Source organism: Phocoena sinus, chromosome 3 (assembly GCF_008692025.1).
Source record: "Phocoena sinus isolate mPhoSin1 chromosome 3, mPhoSin1.pri, whole genome shotgun sequence".
In the NCBI taxonomy this organism is placed as follows: domain Eukaryota; kingdom Metazoa; phylum Chordata; class Mammalia; order Artiodactyla; family Phocoenidae; genus Phocoena; species Phocoena sinus.
This window is the reverse complement of record NC_045765.1, coordinates 155,808,434-155,833,867: the sequence shown is the minus strand read 5'-3', so window position 1 is coordinate 155,833,867 and position 25,434 is coordinate 155,808,434. Positions and strand designations below refer to the sequence as shown.

General features: G+C 33.5%; 1 protein-coding gene across 2 annotated transcripts in view; it reads right to left on the bottom strand.

Moving 5' to 3' along the window:
• Nucleotides 1-25,434, bottom strand: part of CDH12 (cadherin 12) — a 416,625-nt gene that overhangs the window by 43,549 nt on the left and 347,642 nt on the right. For both annotated transcript variants that reach the window (XM_032626909.1, XM_032626910.1), the window contains 2 exons: nucleotides 16,800-16,987; nucleotides 730-983 (listed from right to left, as the gene is read on the bottom strand). In XM_032626909.1, coding sequence (XP_032482800.1) covers nucleotides 730-983; nucleotides 16,800-16,987 — 442 coding nt within the window. The remainder of the gene's footprint in view (nucleotides 1-729; nucleotides 984-16,799; nucleotides 16,988-25,434) is intronic.

The following is a 25,434-nucleotide window of genomic DNA, read 5'->3' as shown; positions in this document are numbered from 1 at the left end:
GAAGCAAAGTTGAATCAGAACAAGTCTCAAAATACGTTGTAGGATCGATTTATAAGGGAGGAAAAGGGAATTCCACCATGTTTCAGCAATGCAAGTGACATTTATGGGGGGCGGCATTTTCTTACTCTTTCTTATTCCATCGATTGCTTTGTTGACTCACTACCAAGCAGCCTTATGCCAGTAAGGAGCTCCTTGCGAAGTCTGGGCTTTGAGCAACTCCACAATGCCTCTTACCTTAAGACTGACTCTAATTGTGCTTCCATCAGCATATACAACTGCCACAGTGAAAAAATGAGCTGCAAATTTAAAATGGTAAAACAATCTTTTTCAAGCACTAACTTTGGGTAAGAGACAGAGATTTTAGAATAATTGAAAAATGCATTATATATCTATGATATTTCAGGCACTGTGAAAGTATCTTAATATCATTATTCATGAGAATCATCCTTTTAGGCTTACTATTAAATCCCTTTTGTGGATAAAAAAATTGAGGTTGACCAGCATGAGTGACAAGCCCAACATCAGGTCACTACTAAACCCTGTTACAGGGATTGATATCAGATGTTTTTGTTCAAATCCTATGTTTTCTCTTCTATTCTTATACTTACTATGTAAAGTGATTCCATTTTCAAGCACTATTCTCTAAATAATTCATGCAAGCCTGGTCAGAGTGTTGTTTTATTTTCTTTCTCTTTCTGACACAGAAAAGAAAACATTTCTTTTTCTTACCTTACGGCACTGCTGCCGACATCGAGGTCTTGGGCAGTGACGGCGCCAATGATGGTCCCAACTGGAGTGTCTTCGTAAACCTCCATGGTGTAGAGGGGCTTGCTGAAAACCGGCGGCTCGCCCACATCCAGCACGCTGATCTTCACTGTGGCAGTGTCCTTAAAAGGGCCCGCAGAGTGAAACCGGTGGTCAAGGTGCAGGTTGGAGGCCTCTACTTTAAAAGTATAAGCCTTCTTTGTTTCAAAATCCAACGGCTGTAGCGAGGACAAATCAAAAGTGAGGAGATACATTCATATAGGATGTGGCAACGATGGTGGACAGAGTAATTTGCAAGTTAATATCAAATGGTCATTTCCCTTTAATAATTAGTGGGTAAGGGAAGTACAAGTTAAACAGTTTAAGAAAAGAGTCGACCAGTTGTAGAAGTGTCTGGGTAACTTGTACATGTCATCAGCTGCATACATTTAAATGACATATGCACACATATGTGCTAGATAGGGCTTATTCCTTTCACGTGAGTGGTTACAACTGCAGGAGATCAAGTACCTATTAAGGATGCTCTTATCCAGTACTGACATCTGGTGGAATTAAGCAGTAATTAAAAATACAACAAAATTGAAATGATACTTTTAGATTCCAGCTAAAACTTTGGTGTAGCAAACTATGTTTTTTTCTTGGACAGTTTTTATTATTTTGACAATAATATCCTTTTCTATTGAATACTTTTAATGTCTAGGTATTTTTGCTGCCAAGGACTATATCCAGAGTTTTGGTCCTTTGTGATGTCAGCATTACACATAGAATTAGTAGGCACGGTAATGCATGATCAGGATATATGACCAAGAATTAAGGCTTTGAATATATAGGATTAAAGAATAACATGAGACAAAATATTTGGATGTAATTTGTCCTTGGAGTCACTGATCGTTGATTTTTCACTTTACACTGCTTATATTTACATTTTTCTGAATATTAGTTTTATGTTCCCAGTAACTGGAAATATTATATTACAGAAATATGATGTTGCTGTAGTGCTTTATTAAAATGAAAACTTTAAGGTCACTGGCTATGACTTCTAATCACGTATGACAAAATAAGACATGAAATTAACATTAACATAGTTAATTAACATAGTGATTTTCTGGGACCTTCAGAAGTTTCTGTTTTCTAAATTAATTCCCTCTGGTATGACTCCCATGATGTGCTAATTGCTGTGTCAACATATCTCTTTTTTGCCTCAGTACACCTGAGGGAAATAAAGTGGGTATATTTCTCTCTTTTAAGGACAAGATTGCTGTTTTATGCTTTTCCAGTGAAGAAGGGAAAAGAAAAGAAAGAAAATCACTGTGAAATCCTTAAAAACTCACAAATCTATAAGTTTATTATAGCAAACAGTAACACTTCTTGGACTTGACATTAAGTTTCTTTCACAGTAATTTTCACTCAGGGGGATCCATCTTTATCTTCCCTGTAATCATTCCCCTTATTTTGTTTAATTCGTCCAATTTTTATTCATGTAGTTCTTTGCCTTGGACTCAATGCTTTCTTTTAGTTTTTATATTTTTATTTATTCAGCTCATACCTGTTTACATAGAATACTGATTTTCTTCAATTTCTGTCTTCTTCTTGCTAAGACTTTTCATTTACTTTAAGCTAAAAAAAGAAATCTCAAACGAAACCGTTCAAAACTCAATTAATTTTAAAAAGTGTTGATTGCCTACATGATGGTAAGATCTGGGATACATTCCAGGAGGACAGAATGAGGCAAAGATAAATAAGGTTTGCCATCTTGTTTAATGACTGAGTTGTTTGAATAAGTAGTAAGTCCCCCATCATTTGATGTATTCAAGAGAAATCAGGTGCCATAAGAGATACCTGAGTGATGTATAATTTATAAGCTGTACAAGCTAGTTTAAGTTAAAGAACATATAGAAATATTTCATGTTTTGTAAACTCTAAATGCCATCTCGATGAATGTTAAACAATACAATTTTTTTATCATAGTTACCCCTAACTTCTAGTGTAAGACGATTTTGATTTTATCACCTCAGGTCCTTTTGCCTAGAAGGCTATTTGAGCTGCCTTGACTGATACTTACCCCCTTTTTTGGCCCAGAATTAACTTCTCTTAAAATGTAGAAATTAGTACCAATTGTTCATCCTTTCCCTCTATACTTCTCCTAGACATCGGAATGCTTCTGATTGTCTGTAGGATTAGGCAAATTCTTTCTAGACAAGATCTCAATTTTATTTACCTAGTTAATTAACATGTCACTGCTCTCTGATGGACTTGACTTCCCACTTTGGAGTTCATTTCAAACCCAGGAATGAAGGGAGAATTCCAAAACCTTTCCTATATTTTGTTTTAGGAGATTAGACATAATCTATGCCTTTTAAGAACTCCTGACCTGTCACAGCAGACAAATATTTAGTGGGCAGGGTGATAAAGAGTGAGATGAAAGAAACTATCTGTACATACAGATATTCTTTTATGACTGAAAACTTATCTCCTGCAGTGATCAAACAACTGAAGAAAATTGTAGGAGAAATGCCACAATAATATCCTAGAGGGCCTTACCTCTTCGTGACCCTGGCCCTTAGGCAATGCCATTGTATAAAACCAGATAGCTCAGAAAGAGCAAAAACAAAAATCAACACCAATCTCTCTCTAATTGACTTTATACGACTCATCTGACAGACTACCCACCACTCTTTGTGAAGGAGGTGGGGTGGGGTGGCACTGAGGAATGAAATTCATCTAACTTTGTAATCAACAAAAATCCTCTTATTTGAAACAAGTATAGAAAAAACAGGATTTTTTATTATTGTTGGGAAATGAATCATATTCCATAACAGAAATCCATTATTATGAAGTGGAAATAATTTAGCTCTCGCACAATAAATAGAAAATTTTGTGGTACTGCTTGGGGTGCATTCAGTTTTATGAACCTTTCTAGAAAAGTAAGAAAATGATTGATTAAATAGAATTTAGTTGAGTAGTTCCTTTGTCCTCAAGATGTTTCGATAAAGGAAGGTTAGTGAAACCAGAATTTTCAGGAAACAATTAATATCGTAGGGAGTTGTACAGTAAGAAACCTAAACTGTGAAGAAATGGAGGGACTTCCCTGGTGGCGCAGTGATTAAGACTCTGTGCTCCCAATGCAGGGGTTCCAGGTTCAATCCCTGGTCAGGGAACTAGATCACATGCATGCTGCCACTAAGAGTTTGCATGCTGCAACTAAGGAGCCCACCTGCTGCAACTAAGGAGCTGGCGAGCCACAACTAAGACCTGGAACAACCAAATAAATAAAAATAAATGAATAAATTTAAAAAAGAAATGGAATAGGATATATTTAATTGTTCATTAGAATAAAAAAGGAAAAAATTGGGCAAGCTATAATCTTTCTGATTCTTTGTTTTTAGCCACTTTCTCTGCTTTTACTTTGCTGAGATCCAGGTCATGAAAAACTACATAAAATATTAAAGTACCAAAATATTTTCTCATTTCAAAGAGGGATAAACAATTTTTGGCATAAAATACAAAAGAATAATTCCCTGTGCTCTTCCAGGCCTCATCATGTTTCCAGATAATGTTGAGTGAAAATGGATAGCTAGAGTTATATTTTGAGGAATTTGAAAAGTAGCTTTGGTAGACAGAATTCCCAAGGTGCCCCCAAAATTCTCACCCCCAAGGACAAGATAACCTCTTCTATAATCTCTTGTAAAATTTGCTGCCCTTGAGTGTGTGACGGGCCTCTGAACCGAATGGGGTATCACCCCCTGAATCTGTTAAGTTTTATGGAAAAATAAATGATTGAAATATAATCAGGGTCTTTAATCACTTAACATTCAGTTAACCACAAGGGAGATTTTGCTTGAAGGGTCTGATGTAATCATGTGAGCCTTAGTAGAAGGAGGTACTGCAGATGATCTCCTGGCCTTGAAGAAGTAAATTTGTGATATAGGAGCCCACCTGACAAGTGCCTGGGGTGCCTCTGGGAACTGAGACTGGATCTTGACCAACAGTCAGCAAAAAAGTAGGGCCCACAGTCATAAAGCCATAAAGAAATGAGTTCTGCCAAAACAAGTAATCTTGGGAAAAAACTCTGTGCCTCAGATCAGTCGCAGCAGCGGCCTACACCTTGATTTCAGCCTGGAAGACCCTGAGGAGAAGGCTCACATATACTATGCTCTGACCCACAACTGCTTGTGCTTTCATGGCTCTTTACTTTCTGCTCTTCTCTACTGGTTCATTTTTTTATGATTAACATGTACCATTTTCACCATCACAGTAGAGTCCTCACTCTTAACAAAATGTATCCTTTAGAAATGACTCTACTCTCTCAGTCATATCATAGGTCTTAACAGTGAATGGAAAGGAAAGTTGTCAGTGAACCCAGATAACTGAAGGCTGTAAATGTATCTGAAAGAGAAGATGCTTTTCAAGACAAGCAACAAGAAAGCAGATTTATACCAGGCTGAACAAAGATAAAAAGACACTAGGAACAAGCTCTTGTAAGGGAGGTTTATGATACAAGGCTAAACTATAAAGATAAGACTTTCAGATCAAGCATCATTTTAAAGGAAAATCAAGTTCCTCAAACTTAATTTTTTTAACAATACAGTAATCAATTCATTTACTCCTTGCTAGACTTTCCTATTAGCTAATAAATTAGTCTAAAATTCTACCACTACTCAAGTCTCATATTAAATCATCCATAGATGATGTCTGTACCTACTTCTTTAATTGATTTATTCAATTTAATTCTGCATAAATTGAATTAAATATTTGAGTAGATTTTATTTTGTCACAGTAGGAATTGAGGATATCTTGGTTCATGAGTTAAATTAAGTCAATTTTTTTTAGAGAGAGAGGGAGAGCCAGAACGAATAATAAGTAAATAATACTTTTCAGTTAGTGGTAAGATTTATGAGGAAAATAGTGTAATGGGACATAAGATAAATAAGCAAATGGTAGCATCCCAAGTGGTAATAAGTGCTATGGAAAAATCCAAAACTTGGAATACAGATCTATATTGTGTGTGTCAGGGGTAGATGGGGAAGAATGCGTGTGTGTTTATGTGAGAGGGAGCTATGGGAGGGTCTGGTATATCCCGTCATCACTGAGGAAGAAATTCAACTCAGTGTCACACATACAAAAAATGTCAAGCAGTTATCTGATGGAGAAAAGTTGTCACATTATCAGATGAGAATGCCCCTATCATAAAGGGGAAACAGTGAAATGTGGCCATTTTTAAAATGTAGATTTTAGTTTTGACAAATTTTAACAGTATTTCATTTCTAAAAATTTAAAAGAACAATAGAATTACCAGACAAAAAGTGTCTGTCAAGTAAAAATATTAAAATGAAGAAACATATAATTAATATACCTTATCTGTAAAAAATTTTTTACAGAACTATTTACTAGAAATGAATTTAATTTTTCTGTGGGCAAGTTATCAACTCTAGGTTTTTGTGCAGAATTGCAAATTTTTGATAATTTTAATGAATCAACTTAAGAATCATGGCATCGTTTCTAAGCCATATTTCAGTGACAATAATTTTTGGAACAAATTCAGTAACTAAGATAAAACAAAATAAAAAAGAATTGGAAGAACATATAGTGCTTTTATTTGAGGGCTTGTGGTGATATTTTCCCTAAGAAAGAAAAGATTTCATCAACTGTTACTAATGCCTAAGCAAGATATACGTTTTATAGGCACATGCAGTGTAAGTTATGACCATTGGGGGAGGGGGAATTCTTTTTAACTTCTTGAATGTCCATTCTCACATTTTACCTCTAATATATATTGTTCTTCACAATAGTTGAAAGTATATGCTTTTCAAATATGTTCTATAATTTACTGCAAGTTGTGTAGTCTTGAAAAATTTACTTTTCTCCAACGAACTTCATATTTCTCATTTATATAATCAGTAAAGCAATATTTTTCTAAATACTTTAAAAACATGTTGAACTCTGCATGGTATGTGAATACTAAGAAAAGTATTGCATCTGAAATTAAAACAATAAACCAACATGATTTTTTTAAAAAAGAAATTTAAACACCCTGTATATTTTAAGCATTTCCTTTATCATGGCGACACAGATATAGATATGGCAAAGTGTCTTTAGGGGCTTAAACTATAGTAGAAAGAAGCAGATGCATTTAGAATATGAGTACCTTTAAGTCTCATAGGTGCTTGGACAGAAATGGTAACATTTGGGGAAGAAAGTAAGGAGGGATCAACTTTCCCTGAGGGACTCAAGGAATTCTTTGGTGAGGGACATGAGTAACAGCCATGTTAAAGAACAGGAAAAAATTAATAAAATGCTCATGTAGGGTGGTGCCTTCTATGCACAAGGAAGAATAGCACAGCATCTTCCATAGAAATTGCAATGAGTTTGGTGTGGTTGGAATGTAGCAGGTGAATGTGTGTGTGAGTGTGTGTCTGTATGTGTGTGTGTGTGTGTGTGTGTATGAAGAAGATGATAATAGAAAATATACTATTTGCTCTTTATCTTACTAGTGATAGGAGTCAGAAACAGATTAGGAGTGCAAGTAAAATAAACAGATGTAGGTTTCAACCATTCACTCATAAAGTAAATGGATGAACATAAGGTGTGTGGCTCAGAAAATAGCCCTTGAAGTGGTGGAAAAGAGTAACAAGGATTGTTGTAGGTCAACCCATGAAGAGGAGAAAGGGAAATTTTAATCCAAGTTCAGAAGGAATCAGTGATCAGGCTTCCTGCCCTATTCGGAAAGGGGAGTTCATGGTAATGGAAGCAGCATAAGAATAAGCTTAGATTTCTGCTTTAAGGAACTGGAGAGGATGTAGGGCCTTATCCAGGAAGGAGAAAATGTGAACAGGCACGCTTTGGTTGGGAGAAGACAAGGAATTCAGCTTTGGACATTTTGAGTGTGAAAAGACTAACACACACAAGTTAGAAATGTCTACAAGGCAGTAAACAATGTTCATTGGTTATGTCAACTTGGGGGCTAGTTGAGAGTTGATGAGACTAGGGAAGTGAGATGTTTAAAAAGAAGATGAAGATAAGTATTTACAAAAACAGGAGCATAATATCTACAGAAAAAAACACCACGTATTTCTCTTTGAAATTTTCATGTTTGTTTGACAAAAACAGGAATATTTTAAACAATAAATTGAGGTGTATGCTTGGTTATATAAAACAAGGTATTCCTAATTTTATTTTTATTTTTTCTAAGAGTTATTCAAAAATTAACCACATGATGGTGCTATGCTACCAAATCATTTGATGTGAATTCACTCCCCTGCTATTTGACATGTCAAAAAGAAAATGAGTTTTAGTGACTAATGGGACATAAATAAAATTGTCCAATGAGACCAGTTGAGAGTTTAGCCTATTTATTTAAAATTCTGGTGAAGAATAAAATATTTTATCTCTTCTGTTTTTAAGGAAAAAGAAAATAATTCACCTTGGATTCACTGTGATCAGTTATGGTTATTTGAAATGAAATAATATTGCCAAGTAACAGCAAAATAGTAAGGATTTTTTAATTCCAAAAAAGTTTTACTTATTTTGAAATAAATAGGAAATCACTTTACCATTCTTTATTTTAAACAGATGTTATCATTACTTGTTAGTTCCAGATAGATATTTTGTAGAAATAGCACAGAACTGGCTTAGAAATTATTCAAGACATTAAAATTGTTCTTTTGTACAATTGAAGTATTCATCCCACTATTTAATTGCCTAAATTTCTTAATCAGTAACAAGAAAACCACAGTGTGCCTATAAATAAACATGTATTTTCCGTTCTTGAATGTTTTTAACTCATGTAACTTTATATTTATATCCAATAAGTATATATTTATTCTCATTTATACAGTAGGAAATAAAAACTACTGACTAAAAATGTATTTCATTTAACTTTTCACGTAAGAATGAAATTTCTGAATTTAAAATACCTTACTCTCTCTTATTTTAAATGTAACCTATCGCCTAATTTTTAGATGTGACAAAAAATTTTTTTAAGTTATATTACCCCAATTTTGTTATTGTTTCTATTGCTATAATACTTAACAACATATAGGGCACTTTTTATTTTTTCATTCTTTCCTCAGTGCAATAGGACGTAAGTATAAAGTAAGAATAGTTTGTTTCTTAAAAAAAAAAACAACAACAATATCTTGTGCCTTGTAGAGATATATAAAGTTGCATAATGTTATTCTGAATTCAAAGTGACACAGTGAAATGGCATTCTGTCACAGTGTTCATAAACTGAATCCAAGTTGAGGTTTAAAAGAAATAAAATAAAAATGCTTTTTTTTTTCATTCTTCTCAGCTCATACAAGCATGACCATCATTTTTATACATGTACACCCTCCCTCCATGCAGAAGAAGAGAGAGGGGGGAAATGGTAAAGGGAAAGTAAATAAAAATTTTGGAAATAAAACTATAATGAGAATATGTGCTTCAGAGAATAATAAGCATTTTCATTTATTTTTTAAGTGAGCTTAAAAAAGAAAAATGCTCCGAAAACAAAGAATATCATTATATTCAAAAACAGATACATATTCAAATGTAGAGTATATATTTTTAGACTTTCTAGATGCATGTAATATACTTAAAAACATAATTTCTGTATGAATTTGGTTTTACATCAAAACTCTTCATTGCAATTCTTTGCTGAGTATTGCAGGGAGAAGTTTCCAAAGAGTAATTTTAAGATCATTATGGAACAAATACTGCTGTTGATATTTACATACATATTTATGATTTTACATCTACTTCTGGGACTCTGAATAAGTTCAAGATAAAGTCTTCTGAGAACTCTCTGAACATATGCATAAATAGCCCTATAATACAGTGTTAGCTCAAAAAATATCTAAAGAACTGTAGGCCAACACGTACATGAAAAGATGCTCAACATCACTAATCATCAGAGAAATGTTAATCAAAACCACTATGAGGGCTTCCCTGGTGGCACAGTGGTTGAGAATCTGCCTGCTAATGCAGGGGACATGGGTTCGAGCCCTGGTCTGGGAGGACCCCACATGCCCATGCCGCGGAGCAACTAGGCCCGTGAGTCACAACTACTGAGCCTGCGCGTCTGGAGCCTGTGCTCCGCAAAAAGAGAGGCCACGATAGTGAGAGGCCCGCGCACCGCGATGAAGAGTGGCCCCTGCTTGCCACAACTAGAGAAAGCCCTTGCACAGAAACGAAGACCCAACACAGCAAAAATAAATTAATTAATAAATTCCTACCCCCAACATCTTCTAAAAAAAAAAAAACACACACACACACAATGAGACATCACCTCACATATGCTACACTGGCTATTATCAAAAAGACAAAAAAATGAGTGTTGGAGAGGATGTGAGGAAAAATAAATCTTTGTGCACTGTTGGTGGAAGTATAAATTGGTGTAGCTATTATGAAAAACAGTATGGAGTTTCCTCAGAAAGTTACAAATAGAACTGCTGTATGATCCAGCAATTTCATTTCTGGGTATTTATCCAAAGAAAACAAAAAAAACACTAACTTAAAAAGACATATGCAACCCCATGTTCATTGCAGCATTATTTACAATAGCCAAGATATGGAAGCAACCCAAATGTCCATTGAAAGATGAATGGATAAAGAAAATGTGGTATATACAATCATCCTTTGGTATCCACGGGAGATTGGCTCCAGGACCCCTGCAGATACCAAAATCCAAGCATGCTCAAATTCCTTATATAAATGGAAGTGGTATTTACATATAACCTATGCACAGCCTTCCATATATTTTAAATATTCTCTAGATTACTTGTAATGCCTAATACAAGTAAATGCTATGTAAATAGTTGCCAGTGTGCAGCAACTTCAAGGTGTGCCTTTTGGAACTTTCTGAAAATTTTTTTCCCCAATATTTTCCATCCACAGTTGATTGAATCCTTGCATGTGGAACCTAGAGATATAGAGATACAGAATAAAATCTTGCCACTTACAACAACATGGATTGACCTTGAAGGCATTATGCAAAGTGAAATAGGTCAGACAGGGAAAGACAAGTATCATATGATTTCAGTTATATATGAAATCTAAAACAAAAGACAAAAACATAAAAGAAAAATAACAAGAAAAAAACAGGCTCATAGATTACAAAGAATAGATTGGTTGTTGCCAGAAGTGGGGGTTGGGTGGGGGGTGAAATGAGTGAAGAGAGTCAACAGGTACAAACTTACAGTTATAAAGTAAATAAGTCACGGGGATGTAAGATACTATATGGGGACTACAGGTTAATAATACTGTGTTGCATATCTGAATGTTGCAAAAAGAGTAAATCTTAGAAATTCTCATCACAAGAAAAAATTTGTAACTATGTGTGGTGATGGATATTAACTAGATTTATTGTGGTGATCTTTTGCAATATATAAAATTTTGAATTATTATGTTGCACCTGAAACTAATATAATTTTGTGTGTCAAGTATACCTCAATAAAAAGTACATAATTTACATCATTTAAATTAATTTTGAGTTTTTCGTGGGCTTTATTGAACAGAATATTTCCTCATTGTTTTATTTTTAGAAAAATATACTGCCATAGTTATTCAAGTCATATATCTATATATGTATGGGAGCACGTGCACGCGCACACACACACACACACACACACACACACTTACTCAAAATAATACATACACCAGATATGTAGATAGGTAGGTAGTTAGATAGATAAATAGATAATTTCAAATTTTTGTTACAAAAATGTTCCCCTGAGTTATTTTTTACAGATTTATAAATGTAGTCTGTAGGTTGCAATTTTCTTTTCCAACAGAATAAGAGGTTAGCTGGTATGGATTACCTCTGGTGTCTCCTTATTTAGAGAGTAAAACAAATTAGAATGCTAAAAACAAATCTATTCAAATGTTTGACATAATTTACCGGATGTTAAGAATATTTATAAAAATATACTTGGGCCGTTCCTTTAAAATCTAGCCAGAATCTCACCATTTCTCACAATTTTCATTGCTATAAAGATCAGGGACCATATCTCCATCATTGGTTTCCTGGATTATTTCTATAGTCTCTTAACTGGTCTATTTCTGTCCTTACTCCCTAGTCATTATTCACCTCAGAAAAGTCAGCATATCCTGGCTTTACCAAGGGTAATCGTAATTTAGATAGAAATTTGCCACGGTCTTCTCGTATCACGATTTAATTCAAGTCCTTTGCCTGGTCTGCAAGGATCTCCATGATGGGACATTCGTCGGCATATTTGACCTCATCTCCAGCTATGGGCCCCTCCATTTACTGTACTCAGTGCCACTGGCCTCCTTGCCCGGTACACTTTCATTTCAGGGATTTTGCAATTGCTGCTCAGTCTTTCTGGAGCACACATCACTCAGATACCATATGGCTCATCTTTTGCTTCCTTCAGGTCTCTGCTGAAATTTTATCCTAACAGAGAAGTCTTTTCTGACTACCTCACTGTAGGAGAGCTACTACCCTCTAAATTGCTTATTTTTACCCTGATTTGTGTTTTGCAAACTTAAATTTAACACTGACAGTGCTTTTAAATTTACTTATTGTCTAACTTCCCTGGTTGAACAGTAGCTGCTTGAGCAGAGTGAATGTGTCTGTTTCCTTCACTGACCCCCAGAGTCCAGAATGGGTTAGGATTTAGTGGTTGTTGCATCAATGTTCGGTGAATGAAGGAGTGAATTTTAGTTATGGACCCTGAGCTTTATTTAGATAACAAATTGTATGCCAGCAAAATGGGCAACGGTTACTTATCCACTGCAGGAGGAAAAATATATGTATTTATAAACATATATCTATATATTTACTTCGAGATATATTTTCCAGACTATTTTATACATTATATGTAAATCCATTTTAATAAAGGTATGCTATAATTTCACAAATATCACTTTTAATCTAGTTAAAAACTAGAAAATAAAAAAATAAACAAAATGAATGCAAAATAAATAAGACTCTTTCACTCTTTATGACATCTCCATACACTAAAAAGGCAGAAGATATATTCTTCTTGCTTTAGTGATTATGCATAGTAAGTATTTACAAAAAGTTGATTTATATGACTACGTCATTACTTTCAATGATTAATCCACTTTGACATGGTAATATAAAGTTCTATAGTTAGCACACTACTCCCTTTTCAATTGTGTTAAAAAGTAAAAAAAATGTCATACATTTTCCCAGACTGACACTAAGACATTGATTATTTATTGGCATAGATAGTAAATAAGTGTAAATCAATACAAAATATAAAATCCTATGTGTAAATATAAAATGCGTTCATTGTATCTCTGTAAATATAAATTAATATAAATATATATATTATACACAATGTAACTCTTTTGTATCTCAATTTTACTTTGTAAATATATTTAATTTCAAACTTAAGTTTTATGAATCATTGATATAAAATATTTTCTATTATTTCTCATATTACTAAGAGAATTTATATCTGTTTAATATGAATTAATATCTCTACACCTTTTAAGCATTGTTATATATTGAGATCATTTTTTAAAAATTTTGACAAGATTTTAAGGGATTTGTTACTGAATAGAAAAAAGAAAAACAAGCAAAACCACAACAAAATAATAATGGAATAAACATTTGACACAATTTTTTTTTCTAGGTATACTCTGAAAATTTAGCATAAATGAAAAATTTTGCTGAATGGGACCATGTGATTAAATTAATTTCTAGACAAAGCACAATTTTCTTGCAATAGTAGGAATTAAAAGTTGATAAATCATCTACATGAAAACTGTTTCTTTTCAGGATTTTTTTTTTACCACATATGTTGTTTCTTTGATAAAATTCAGAGTTCCTGAACAAATATGGAAACAGCAGCACGATTAATGGGACTGAATGTAAAAATACTTTTTGCAGGTTAAAATAATCACAAGTATCAAAATTAAATGTGTATGGTATACCACCTTTTGGGATAAATAGAGTGCACTTTGCTATAATAGGGAGAGGGAAAAACTGTACTAAATTAAATGAAGTTCATTTTTTTGCCTGCACTGTATTATTGGAAATTCCTATAATTTACCTCATTGTTATAGAAATAATCTACACACCCCAAATACAGTCATGATTTTTCTCTTTCTCACATTTACATTCTTCTTTTTCATGACCCTACCTGACAAAAAACAAACTACATACACTGAGATAAGGATTCATTTCCAATATTTTGAATTTTGCTCTCCATCCTCTTTTATATAAAACAATTTAACATTACTCGAGGGCTTCCCACCGCGTTTCACCTTTTTGTCCTCTCCCTCCTTCTCGTTAATTTTTCTCTTCACTTCCCTTGTCATAGCCCCTCAAACCCAGCGCTACCCATTCTCATTTAGTCCACTTGCCAGTAGCAGCGCTCACCCATATCAGAATTCTTCCAGTCTGAGGTCCAGGCTCACAAACAATGTGTGAATTAGATATTTATATTCTCAGAAAAGTAATAAAAGGGGCAAGACCAAGCCTGGTGTGCATAGAGTTTACTTCTAGATCTTATTTTTAAATTAACCTTTTCGTCTGAGTTGATAACATTAAAAAAATAAATTAAAATTAGACTCTGATAGTTTCTGGCCTTACATTTAGGTCTTTAATCCATTTTGAGCTTATTTTTGTGTATGGTGTTAGGGAGTGATCTAATCTCATACTTTTACATGTACCTGTCCAGTTTTCCCAGCACCATTTATTGAAGAGGCTGTCCTTTCTCCACTGTACATTCCTGCCTCCTTTATCAAAGATAAGGTGTCCATATGTGCGTGGGTTTATCTCTGGGCTTTCTATCCTGTTCCACTGATCTATCTTTCTGTTTTTGTGCCAGTACCATACTGTCTTGATTACTGTTGCTTTGTAGTATAGTCTGAAGTCAGGGAGCCTGATTCCTCCAGCTCCTTTTTTCGTTCTCAAGATTGCTTTGGCTATTCGGGGTCTTTTGTGTTTCCATACAAATTGCGAAATTTTTTGTTCTAGTTCTGTGAAAAATGCCAGTGGTAGTTTGATAGGGATTGCATTGAATCTGTAGATTGCTTTGGGTAGTAGAGTCATTTTCACAATGTTGATTCTTCCCATCCAAGAACATGGTATATCTCTCCATCTATTTGTATCATCTTTAATTTCTTTCATCAGTGTCTTATAATTTTCTGCATACAGGTCTTTCGTATCCTTAGGTAGGTTTATTCCTAGATATTTTATTCTTTTTGTTGCAATGGTAAATGGGAGTGTTTTCTTGATTTCACTTTCAGATTTTTCATCATTAGTATATAGGAATGCCAGAGATTTCTGTGCATTAATTTTGTATCCTGCTACTTTACCAAATTCATTGATTAGCTCTAGTAGTTTTCTGGTAGCATCTTTAGGATTCTCTATGTATAGTATCATGTCATCTGCAAACAGTGACAGCTTTACTTCTTCTTTTCCGATGTGGATTCCTTTTATTTCCTTTTCTTCTCTGATTGCTGTGGCTAAAACTTCCAAAAGTATGTTGAATAAGAGTGGTGAGAGAGGCCAGAAACTATCAAACTCTTAGAGGAAAACATAGGAAGAACACTCTATGACATAAATCACAGCAAGATCCTTTCTGACCCACCTCCTAGAGTAATGGAAATAAAAACAAAAATAAACAAATGGGACCTAATGAAACTTCAAAGCTTTTGCACAGCAAAGGAAACCATAACCAAGACCAAAAGACAACCCTCAGAATGGGAGAAAACATTTGCAAATGAAGCAACTGACAAAGGATTAATCTCCAAAATTTACAAGCAGCTCATGCAGCTCAATAACAAAAAAACAAACAACCCCATCCAAAAATGGGCAGAAGACCTAAACAGACATTTCTCCAAAGAAGATATACAGAATGCCAACAAACACATGAAAGAATGCTCAACATCATTAATCATTAGAGAAATGCAAATCAAAACTACAATGAGATATCATCTCACACCAGTCAGAATGGCCATCATCAAAAAATCTAGAAACAATAAATGCTGGAGAGGGTGTGGAGAAAAGGGGACACTCTTGCACTGCTGGTGGGAATGTGAATTGGTTCAGCCACTGTGGAGAACAGTATGGAGGTTCCTTAAAAAACTACAAATAGAATTACCATATGACCCAGCAATCCCACTACTGGGCATATACCCTGAGAAAACCAAAATTCAAAAAGAGTCATGTACCAAAATGTTCATTGCAGCTCTATTTACAATAGCCCGGAGATGGAAAGAACCTAAGTGCCCATCATCGGACGAATGGATAAAGAAGATATGGCACATATACACAATGGAATATTACTCAGCCTTAAAAAGAAATGAAATTGAGTTATTTGTAATGAGATGGATAGACCTAGAGTCTGTCATACAGAGTGAAGTAAGTCAGAAAGACAAAGACAAATACCGTATGCTAACACATATATATGGAATTTAAGGGGAAAAAATGTCATGAAGAACCTAGGGATAAGACAGGAATAGAGGCGCAGACCTACTGGAGAACGGACTTGAGGATATGGGGAGGGGGAAGGGTGAGTTTTGACAGGGCGAGAGAGAGTCATGAACATATACACACTAACAAACGTAGTAAGGTAGATAGCTAGGGGGAAGCAGCCGCAAGGCACAGGGATATTAGCTCGGGGCTTTGGGACAGCCTGGAGGGGTGGGAGGGGGAGAGTGGGAGGGAGGGAGACGCAAGAGGGAAGACACATGGGAGCACATGTATATGTATAGCTGATTCACTTTGTTATAAATCAGAAACTAACACACTATTGTAAAGCAATTATACCCCAATAAAGATGTTAAAAAAAAAAAAAAAAATTAGACTCTGGTAAGAATTTTTTAAGGACTTAAGCAAATTAATAGGCCTAATTTTTTCAACACAAAATATATACCTGGTGAATCACAGAATAAAAGTGTCTCTGGGAGTGAATACTTCATAGTCATCTGGTCTTTTTTTAATTTAAAATATTGCTCATTGAAGAAAAATTTAAATTTCTGTCATTTTCAAGTTTTAGTCTTTCTGTTCATTAATTTTTATTGGGTAATCTACTTTGAAAAACATGTCTATGTACCTTTTTCAATTTGAGGACTCCTTCTTGTGTATTCTCATCTGTGACGATGTCAAACAAATTTCCCCCATCTCCTGGAACAATACTGTATTCAATTTCCGCATTTTGTCCAAAATCAGGGTCCACAGCTCTTATTCTTCCAATAGCTGAGCCAATAGGGGAAGACTCAGGAACTTTCAGATGGAAAATGCCTGATAAGATATATATAATTTTTATATACAGTGGAGTTAGTAAAGTACATAATAAGATTACCAGCCTTGAAAATATAGTCTACAGAAAATAAATCAACTCTAAAACATAATAGTGCAAAATTGAAAGGCAATTTGCTATCCAGTTAAAGATTATAATTAGGAGTAATAATTTCACTTTTCACTTCAATAGATTCTGTTGTAGAATTTCAATTGGTCATTATAAATAGTAGGAAGTGTTAAATTAAAATTACTGTGAAGAAATATTTTACATACTAGCACCATCTAAGTGTAACCAGTATCAAATGTGAAGGTGGGAATACTCATGAAATAAACTGATACTAATGCAAAAGAATCCAGGATACAAGACATAGATTAAAAAGATACATAGATAGATGATAGATAGATAGAAGACAGATATTTAGATATTTATAGAAAAATAAGGCTATGTGTCCTAACACACAACAATATAAAACATATATGTAAATGAATATAATAATAGATGAACTATTTCCTCAATAAGTATAAATCATTAAACTAAAAATTACTTGTAAAATGATAAGTGTATATATTTATATCTGTATTAAATACGTGTACATATATTTAATCTACAATGGATTTAAGTATAGTATACTACAGACTAATATTCAACTTATACTTAGTAAATTTTTAGTAGATTCCCTTCCAGGTACTTTTACACACTTTTAAAGTCAGGATATAAAGTTCTCTCTCCCAATTTTTTAACGTTAAGGAAAAGAGAAAAGTAAAATGCTTATTGTGTACCACCAGGCGGAGCACCGACATTACTATAAATTTGATACTGAGTCAGAAAAACCTATAAAAATCTCTATCGGGCTTCCCTGGTGGCGCAGTGGCTGAGAGTCCGCCTGCCGATGCAAGGGACACGGGTTCGTGCCCCTACCTGGGAAGATCCCACATGCCGCGGAGCGGCTAGGCCCGTGAGCCATGGCCGCTGAGCCTGTGCGTCCGGAGCCTGTGCTCTGCAACGGGAGAAGCCAAAACAGTGAGATGCCCGCCTACCACAAAAAAAAAAAAAAAAAAAAAAAACTCTATCTATATAAAATATAGTAGAATCAAGAAAAGTTATGGTATCTCACAAAAATGAAAATATATACATTGTTTAAAAGAGTTTACACAATTTTGTAAGGTATAACGTGAAGAAAAAAATATGGGCTATTTTACTGATATCTCACCAATATAAATATTAATAGGTTAAACAGGAGTCTGTCTAAATCAAAAAAATGGAAAGAAAGAAAATAGGAGGAAATGCAAATGCTAAAGCAAAACTAAACACAAAAATATAAAGTTTAAATTAATATTGACACCAGTTTAAGCTTCTGTTAGTAGATTTTGGATTCTACTTTCCCATGAGTAAAGCAACCAGGGTAATTAATTTGATTTGAAATTCTAGTTACATTTATAGCAATTAAATTCGAAAGGTTTTAATATGTTTTTTGGATGCTGAAGTCCATTCAACAAGCTACATTACAGTATTACAATTGTTTCCTTTGAGATATGAGAAAAAATAATCATTCACATTTTATGGAGATTCTGCCAAATTGTCAATTCTTTATTCCCAGTTATTTTTAGAGGTCTATTGTTGTTCCACAACCAGTTACAAAATTTTCCAATTTCATTAGCCCAGGAAGCACTTAAATCTTGCCATCTGCCTTTCTACCTACTGCCCCCAAAAAGGATATCTACCTTTTGCTCCTATAATGTTAAAATCAGCCTTATTTATATCCATCCAATGGACATTACCTCAACGGGACAGATAATATATTTAGTCTCAAGAGAGCTAAGTATTTACCTAAAATTGTTTGTTTCCATGTAATAGACAGAAAGTAAATTTTACAGTGGTATAAAATACTTGCTTAATTAGTTAACTTAATAGTTAATTAACAGTATAACTGCCTTCAAACAAGATATGAGAAATCTCTCTAAAAGAGAAAATGTAAATGTTAAATAAATAAATAGATACCAAATAAAAATACTTCAAGTGGCAACAATGGAGTGTTATGTAGACATTATAAAATAATTTTGGTTGAAGAATTCATATTTATCTATCAAAATAGCAACTTTTCATAGACTATAATTATGCTTCATTAGGCTTTATTCCCTAAACACTTAAGAGAGTGCTATCCTATAGAGTTGTCCAATGTTTGTGAACTCAAAGCAGGGTTTGAATTTGAGAAAACACGAGCAAAGAAAAAGAATAAAATTATGGGTTACATTGTATACCCATTGCCTCCAAAAAGGGTAAAGACAGATATCCAAGGGGAATTTGTCTGAGTTCAAATAGCCATGATTAGTAAGCAAGACATAATGTGGCTAGTTTCTATACAGCATGTGTTTCACAATAGCCATATTAAACTCTAATCCTACTGAAGCACTCCTGAGATATTAGCAAACAGAAGGATGCCTGAATTCCTGTTTAATGTGGCAAGAAAACATGTGACACAGTTATATAAAGTTGTACTAAATTTCTCAGTGACAAATTCCAAAGAAAGAGGACAAGGCATAGAACATGTGAAGTATTTTTTATTTCCTTTTTTCTTCCTTTCTTAGCACCTATGATTTACCAGAAATGTGTCTACAACCTTTGTGTCTCATTGTGTGATTGTGATATTGAAATGAAGAAACACCAAAAGCCTTGACTCTATAGTGTGATCTGTCATGGTCTAATCTAACAGTACATCAGTAAGTGTTAGGAAAGTTCTTGATTTTTTCCAAATAGAGCAGTGGAGGTCTATGTTGGAAAATAAATGCTCCTCTAACAGGATATTTAGTTAGGAAACATGACTAAAAATTACTGAAGACATAGCTGGCAGAGATTTGAGAGAGATAGGGAGCTGTCAAGTGTAGTGGATTTCAAGTTAAAAACATGGTCAAGCAGTGCATGATGGTGATGGTGTTGCATCACTGGGGAAAGGGGAGGGTTGAATGGAATCTTTAGGAAAATATGGGCATCTAACGTAAAAGCTTGGAAAATTTCTGCTTACTTTATCCAAGTTATTCGGGGGGAGCAACTTTAGGTTACGTGTTAGGTTTATGAGTTCGCTTTTCATTTGAACATTTAAAAGTAAAAATAATAGAATCAAAACATCAAGGGAAATAATCTAGTCTGGTGTTATCACTTAGGCTTATGGTTAGTGAAGGTGAAGAGTTTAGCCAGAATTGAGACCTTTCGATGTCAGAAAAAAATTTAAACTCTGAGAGGCTAGCTAAAGGACATCAGATAATACAGACTATAGATGAAAGACTATATGCCTTTTCAAGACTATAGGCTTACATATGACTCTTATGTGTTATAAAAGAACATTTTACGAGGCTAATAACAATAAATGTGAAGACAGCCATACTTTGCAATCAATATAAGTTAAATAGCAGTTTTAGAAAAAGTTGTCAGCATGTAGTTTGCCTGCAAAATTCATAATTATCTAACAGCACTGGAAAACTTGTCATTAAATTGAAATATTAGTCTTGTCCTAAAAAGATGGAATTAATAGCATTCAACTAACATGCCCTACTAAAATTAAGATATAATAGAAGTAAAACAGTATTTTCCACTTACATCTGTTTTCTACATTGAGGTTTTAGTGTACATAAAACAAACACATAGAGAGCACTGAATTTTCTGTTCTTTGCATAACAGATATACATTGTAGTAAGGTGGAAGATGCATTCATTAAGACAAGCATTTCTCAGTAGAACATTGTAGTTGACAATAAAGTCTACAGAACATGGAACAAGTCAGAGAAGCTATGCATTAGTCTTGTCAGATTGTTTAGGTTCTGTCATTTTATTTCCAATGACTTGACATTTTATCGTTTCTAGAAACTCAACAGCAATAAAGCTAGGGTCATTAAGATTAATTCAAAACTGAAGTAAATCTTCACCTGTACCAAAGTTGGATCGCTTATGATGTACCATGTAATTACACTGCCATCATTTTCTGGACATCCTACTTTTGACACATATGAAACATCTTAATGGCACTACCTCTACAACACACATTATGATAGAAGACAGGTAACAAGAAATTATTCACAGAGTCAATAAGAATATATACTTACATAGTTATCAAATATGCATGCTAGGCTGAATAAAAATAACCATGTTCCCATAGAAAAGGAGAAAACTGCATGCAGTGAACTAAGGTAGAATTATAGTGATCAAATTCTCTACCTTCTTACAGGTAATGTGCCCTGTTAATTCTAAAGGTAAAAGTATTTGTTACTTAATTATAGGCGAAGTGGGCATCCTCTAAGTAACTAATGCTACTCAAAAAGTTATACTTTGATTATTAGAACTTGCACTGCGTGTGTGTGTGTGAATGTGTGCACATTCATTAATACCTAAGGACAAAGGTTATATATTTCCCTTCCTTTTTCTTTGAGAAACTTTCCAAGTATTGATGAAAACACCAAAAACATATATTTACTTAACAAAATACAAATTAATATGTTACAGTTTAATCAGAAATAAAGATTATAGGACCTGAATAAATACATTAAATGAATGAATGAATTATACAGTACTGTGACAACATTCAGCCATAAGAATAGAAAATAAAAAGAAGATGGAATAATCCATTACAACTTCTCTTTTGAAATACATTTTATTTTATGCTTATAATAATAACTAATCTAAAGCTACTGAAAAACAATACATAAGAAGTCAATGTTCAGCTGCACATAAAACGTATCTATATGTAACAAATAACTAAGTTGGAGGTAATTAGGCCTAAGTAGAAATTATTTCAAATTGATAAGAATGTTAAACATTTTTAAGAACTTGAAAGCATATACTTGAGACCACTTAAGGAGGTGATTACTTGAAATATTATATTTACATTTCAACTTTAGAAAATAGAGAGGAGAATCAAGATGGCAGAGTAGAAAGGACTTAAACTCATCTCATCATTTGGGCACACCAAAATTACAACTACTTACAGAGCAACTATCTATGAGAACAACCTAAAGTCTTACAGAAAAGATTTTCTGAAACTAAAGATATAAAGAAGGGACCACGACAAGATGGGTAGAAGGGGAGGAGATAGATTATACTCAAGACCCACACCCCCAGGATGATAACTGGCAAACAGGAGGGAAGTTACAACCACAGAGTTTGAAAATCGAAACACAGCATTCCAAAACCTATGTGAAACAGCAGAAGCAGTTCTAAGTGGGAAGATTATAATGGTATAGGCCTACCTCAGAAAACAAGAAAAATCTCAAATAACCAATCTAAATTTACACCTAAAGGAATGAGAAAAAGAAGAATAAGCAAAACTTAAAGTTACTAGAAGGAAGAAAATAGCACAGAGCCAAGAAGAAATAAAGGAAATAGAGGTTAAAAAAAAAAAAAAAAAAAAATATATATATATATATATATATATATATATATATATATATAGAAAAGATCAATGAAACTAAGATTTAGTTCTTTGAAAAGATAAATAAAATTTATAAACCTCTAGCCAGACACATCAAGAAGAAAAGAAATTAAAATGAATGAAAACAAAAATGAAATGGGAGAAGTTACAAATGTCACCACAGAAATACAAAGGATAATAAGAGATTATGACAAAAAAATTATATGCCAAAAAATTGGACAACCTAGAAGAAATGAATACATTCCAAGAAGCACTGCATTCTTTCAAGACTGAATCAGAAAAAAATAGAAAATCTGGACAGACCAATTACTAGTAATGAAGTCTAATCTGTAATCAAAAAACTCCCAATAAACAAAAGTCCAGGACCAGACAGCTTCACAAGTGGATTTTAACAAACATTTAAAGAAAAGTTAATATCTATTTGTCTCAAACTATTCCAAAAATTTGAAGAGGAAGAGACTCTTCCAAACTCATTCTGTGAGGTCAGCATTAATTTATAGGACTATATCCCTGATTAACATAGATGCAAAAGTCCTCAACAAAACATTGGCAAGCCAAATTAAACAATACATTAAAAGGTTCATACACCATGACCAAGTGGATTTTATACCAGGAATGCAAGTATGGTTCTAAATCCACAAATCAATCAATGTGATGCATCACATTATCATAGGATAAAAATCATATGATCATCTCAATACATACAGAAAAACTTTTGACAAAATTCAACATTCATTTATGATAAAAACTATTAACAAAGTGGGTATAAAGGAAGCATATCTCAACATAACAAAAGCTATATATGACAAACCCATAGCCAACATCATAGTCAATGGTAAAAAGGTGAAAGCATTTCCTCTAACACCAGATACAAGACAAGGATGCCCACTCTCACCACTTTTATTCAACATAGTATTGGAAGTCCTAGCCACAGCAATCTGACAAGAAAAATAAGTAAAAGAACATAAATAAAAGCACCAAATTAGAAAGAAAGACATAAAACTGTTATTCTTTTTAGATGACATATCTTATACATAGAAAATCCTGAAGACTCCACCAAAAAAAAAAAAAAGAAAGAAAACTATTAGAACTAATAAATTAATTCAGTAAAGATGTAGGATCCCAAATTAATTTACAGAAATTTGTTGCATTTCTACACACTAATAATAACTGTTGGAAGAAAAATTAAGAAAACAATCCTCTGTACAATTTGATCAAAAAGAATAAAATACCTGGAAATAAGTATAACCAAGGAGGTGAAAACCTGTACTCTGAAAACTAAAAGACATTGATAAAAGAAATTGAAAACTTACAAATAAATGGAAAGATATACCATGCTCATGGATTAGAAGAATTAATATTGTTAAATATTCTACCCAAGGCAATCTACAGATTTAATGTAACCTTATTAAAATACAAATACCATTTTTCACAGAACTGGAACAAATAATCCTAAAATTTGTATGGAACCACAAAAGACCGCTAATAGCAAAAGAAATCTTGAGAAAGAAGAACAAAGCTGGAAGTATCATGCTCATGGATTTCAAACTTTACTACAAAGCTACAGTAATGAAAACAGTATGGTACTGTTAGGTCAATGGTACTGTTAGATCAGTAGGTCAATGGAACAGAATAGAGACCCCCCAGAAATAAATCCATGCACTTATGGTAAATTAATCTACAACAAAGGAGGCAAGAATATCCAGTGGGGGAAAGATCACCTCTTCAATATATGGTGCTGGGAAAACCAGACAGGTACATGAAAAATAATGAAACTGAACCACTTTTTCACATGATATACAAAAATACACTCAAAATGGATTAAAGACTTAAATTTAAGACCTGAAACCACAAAATTACTAGAGGAAAACATAGGTGATGTGTTCTTTAAAATCTATCTTAGCAATATTTCTTTGGATATGTCTCCTCCAGCAAGGGAAACAAAACCAAAAATAAGCAGATGAGACTATTAAAAAATTAAAAAAACACACTTTTGAATTGAAGATATTTCCAAATGGTATATCCAGTAAAGGGTTAATACCCAAAATACTTGAAGAACTCATAAACTCAAAAAAAAAAAAAAATTGAATAATAGGCATAGGACCTGAAAAGACATTTTTCTGAAGAAGTACAAATGACCAACAGGCACGTGAAAAGATGCTCAACAACACTTATCATTAGGGAAGTAAAAATCAAAATCATGAGATATTGTCCCACACCTGTCTGAATGGTTATCTCAAAAAGCCAAAAAATAAGTGTTGATGATCCAGCAATTTCAATTCTGGATATATACCCAAAGAAAACAAAAACACTAATTCAAAAAGTTATATGCACCCATATATTAATTGCAACATTAGTTACAATAGCCAAGAAATTAAAGCAACCTAAATGAACATCAAGAGATGAATGGATAAAGAAGATGTGGTACATATATACAATGGAATATCACTCAGCCATAAAAAGAATGAAATCCTACCATTTGCTACAACATGGGTGGATTTACAGGGTATTATACTAAGTAAAATTAGCCAGACAGAAAAAGACAAATATCATATGATCTCACTTATATTTGGTATTTAAAAAACAAAATAGAAAATAAAACAAAACAAAAACAGACTCATAGACACAGAGAAAAAACAATGGGTGGTTTCCAGAGGGGAAGAAGGTGATAGGGATGGGCAAAATAGGTGAAGGGAATTCAGAGGTGTATACTTCCAGTTATAAAATAAATAATCACAGTGTCATTGTACAGAGTAGGGAATATCATCACTGGTACTGTCATGGCTTTGTATGAGGATAGATGGTCAATAGATTTACTGTAGTGATCTTTTAGTGATGAATTTAAATGTCAAATCACTATGTTCTAGACCTGAAACTAACATATTATTGTATGTCAAATATATGTCAATTTATAAAAGTGAACTATTTTTTGATACACGCTACAAAATGGATTAATCTTTAAAGATACTGTGCTAAGTTAAACAAGCTAGTTATAAAAGATTACATATTGTATTACTCCATTTTATGGAGT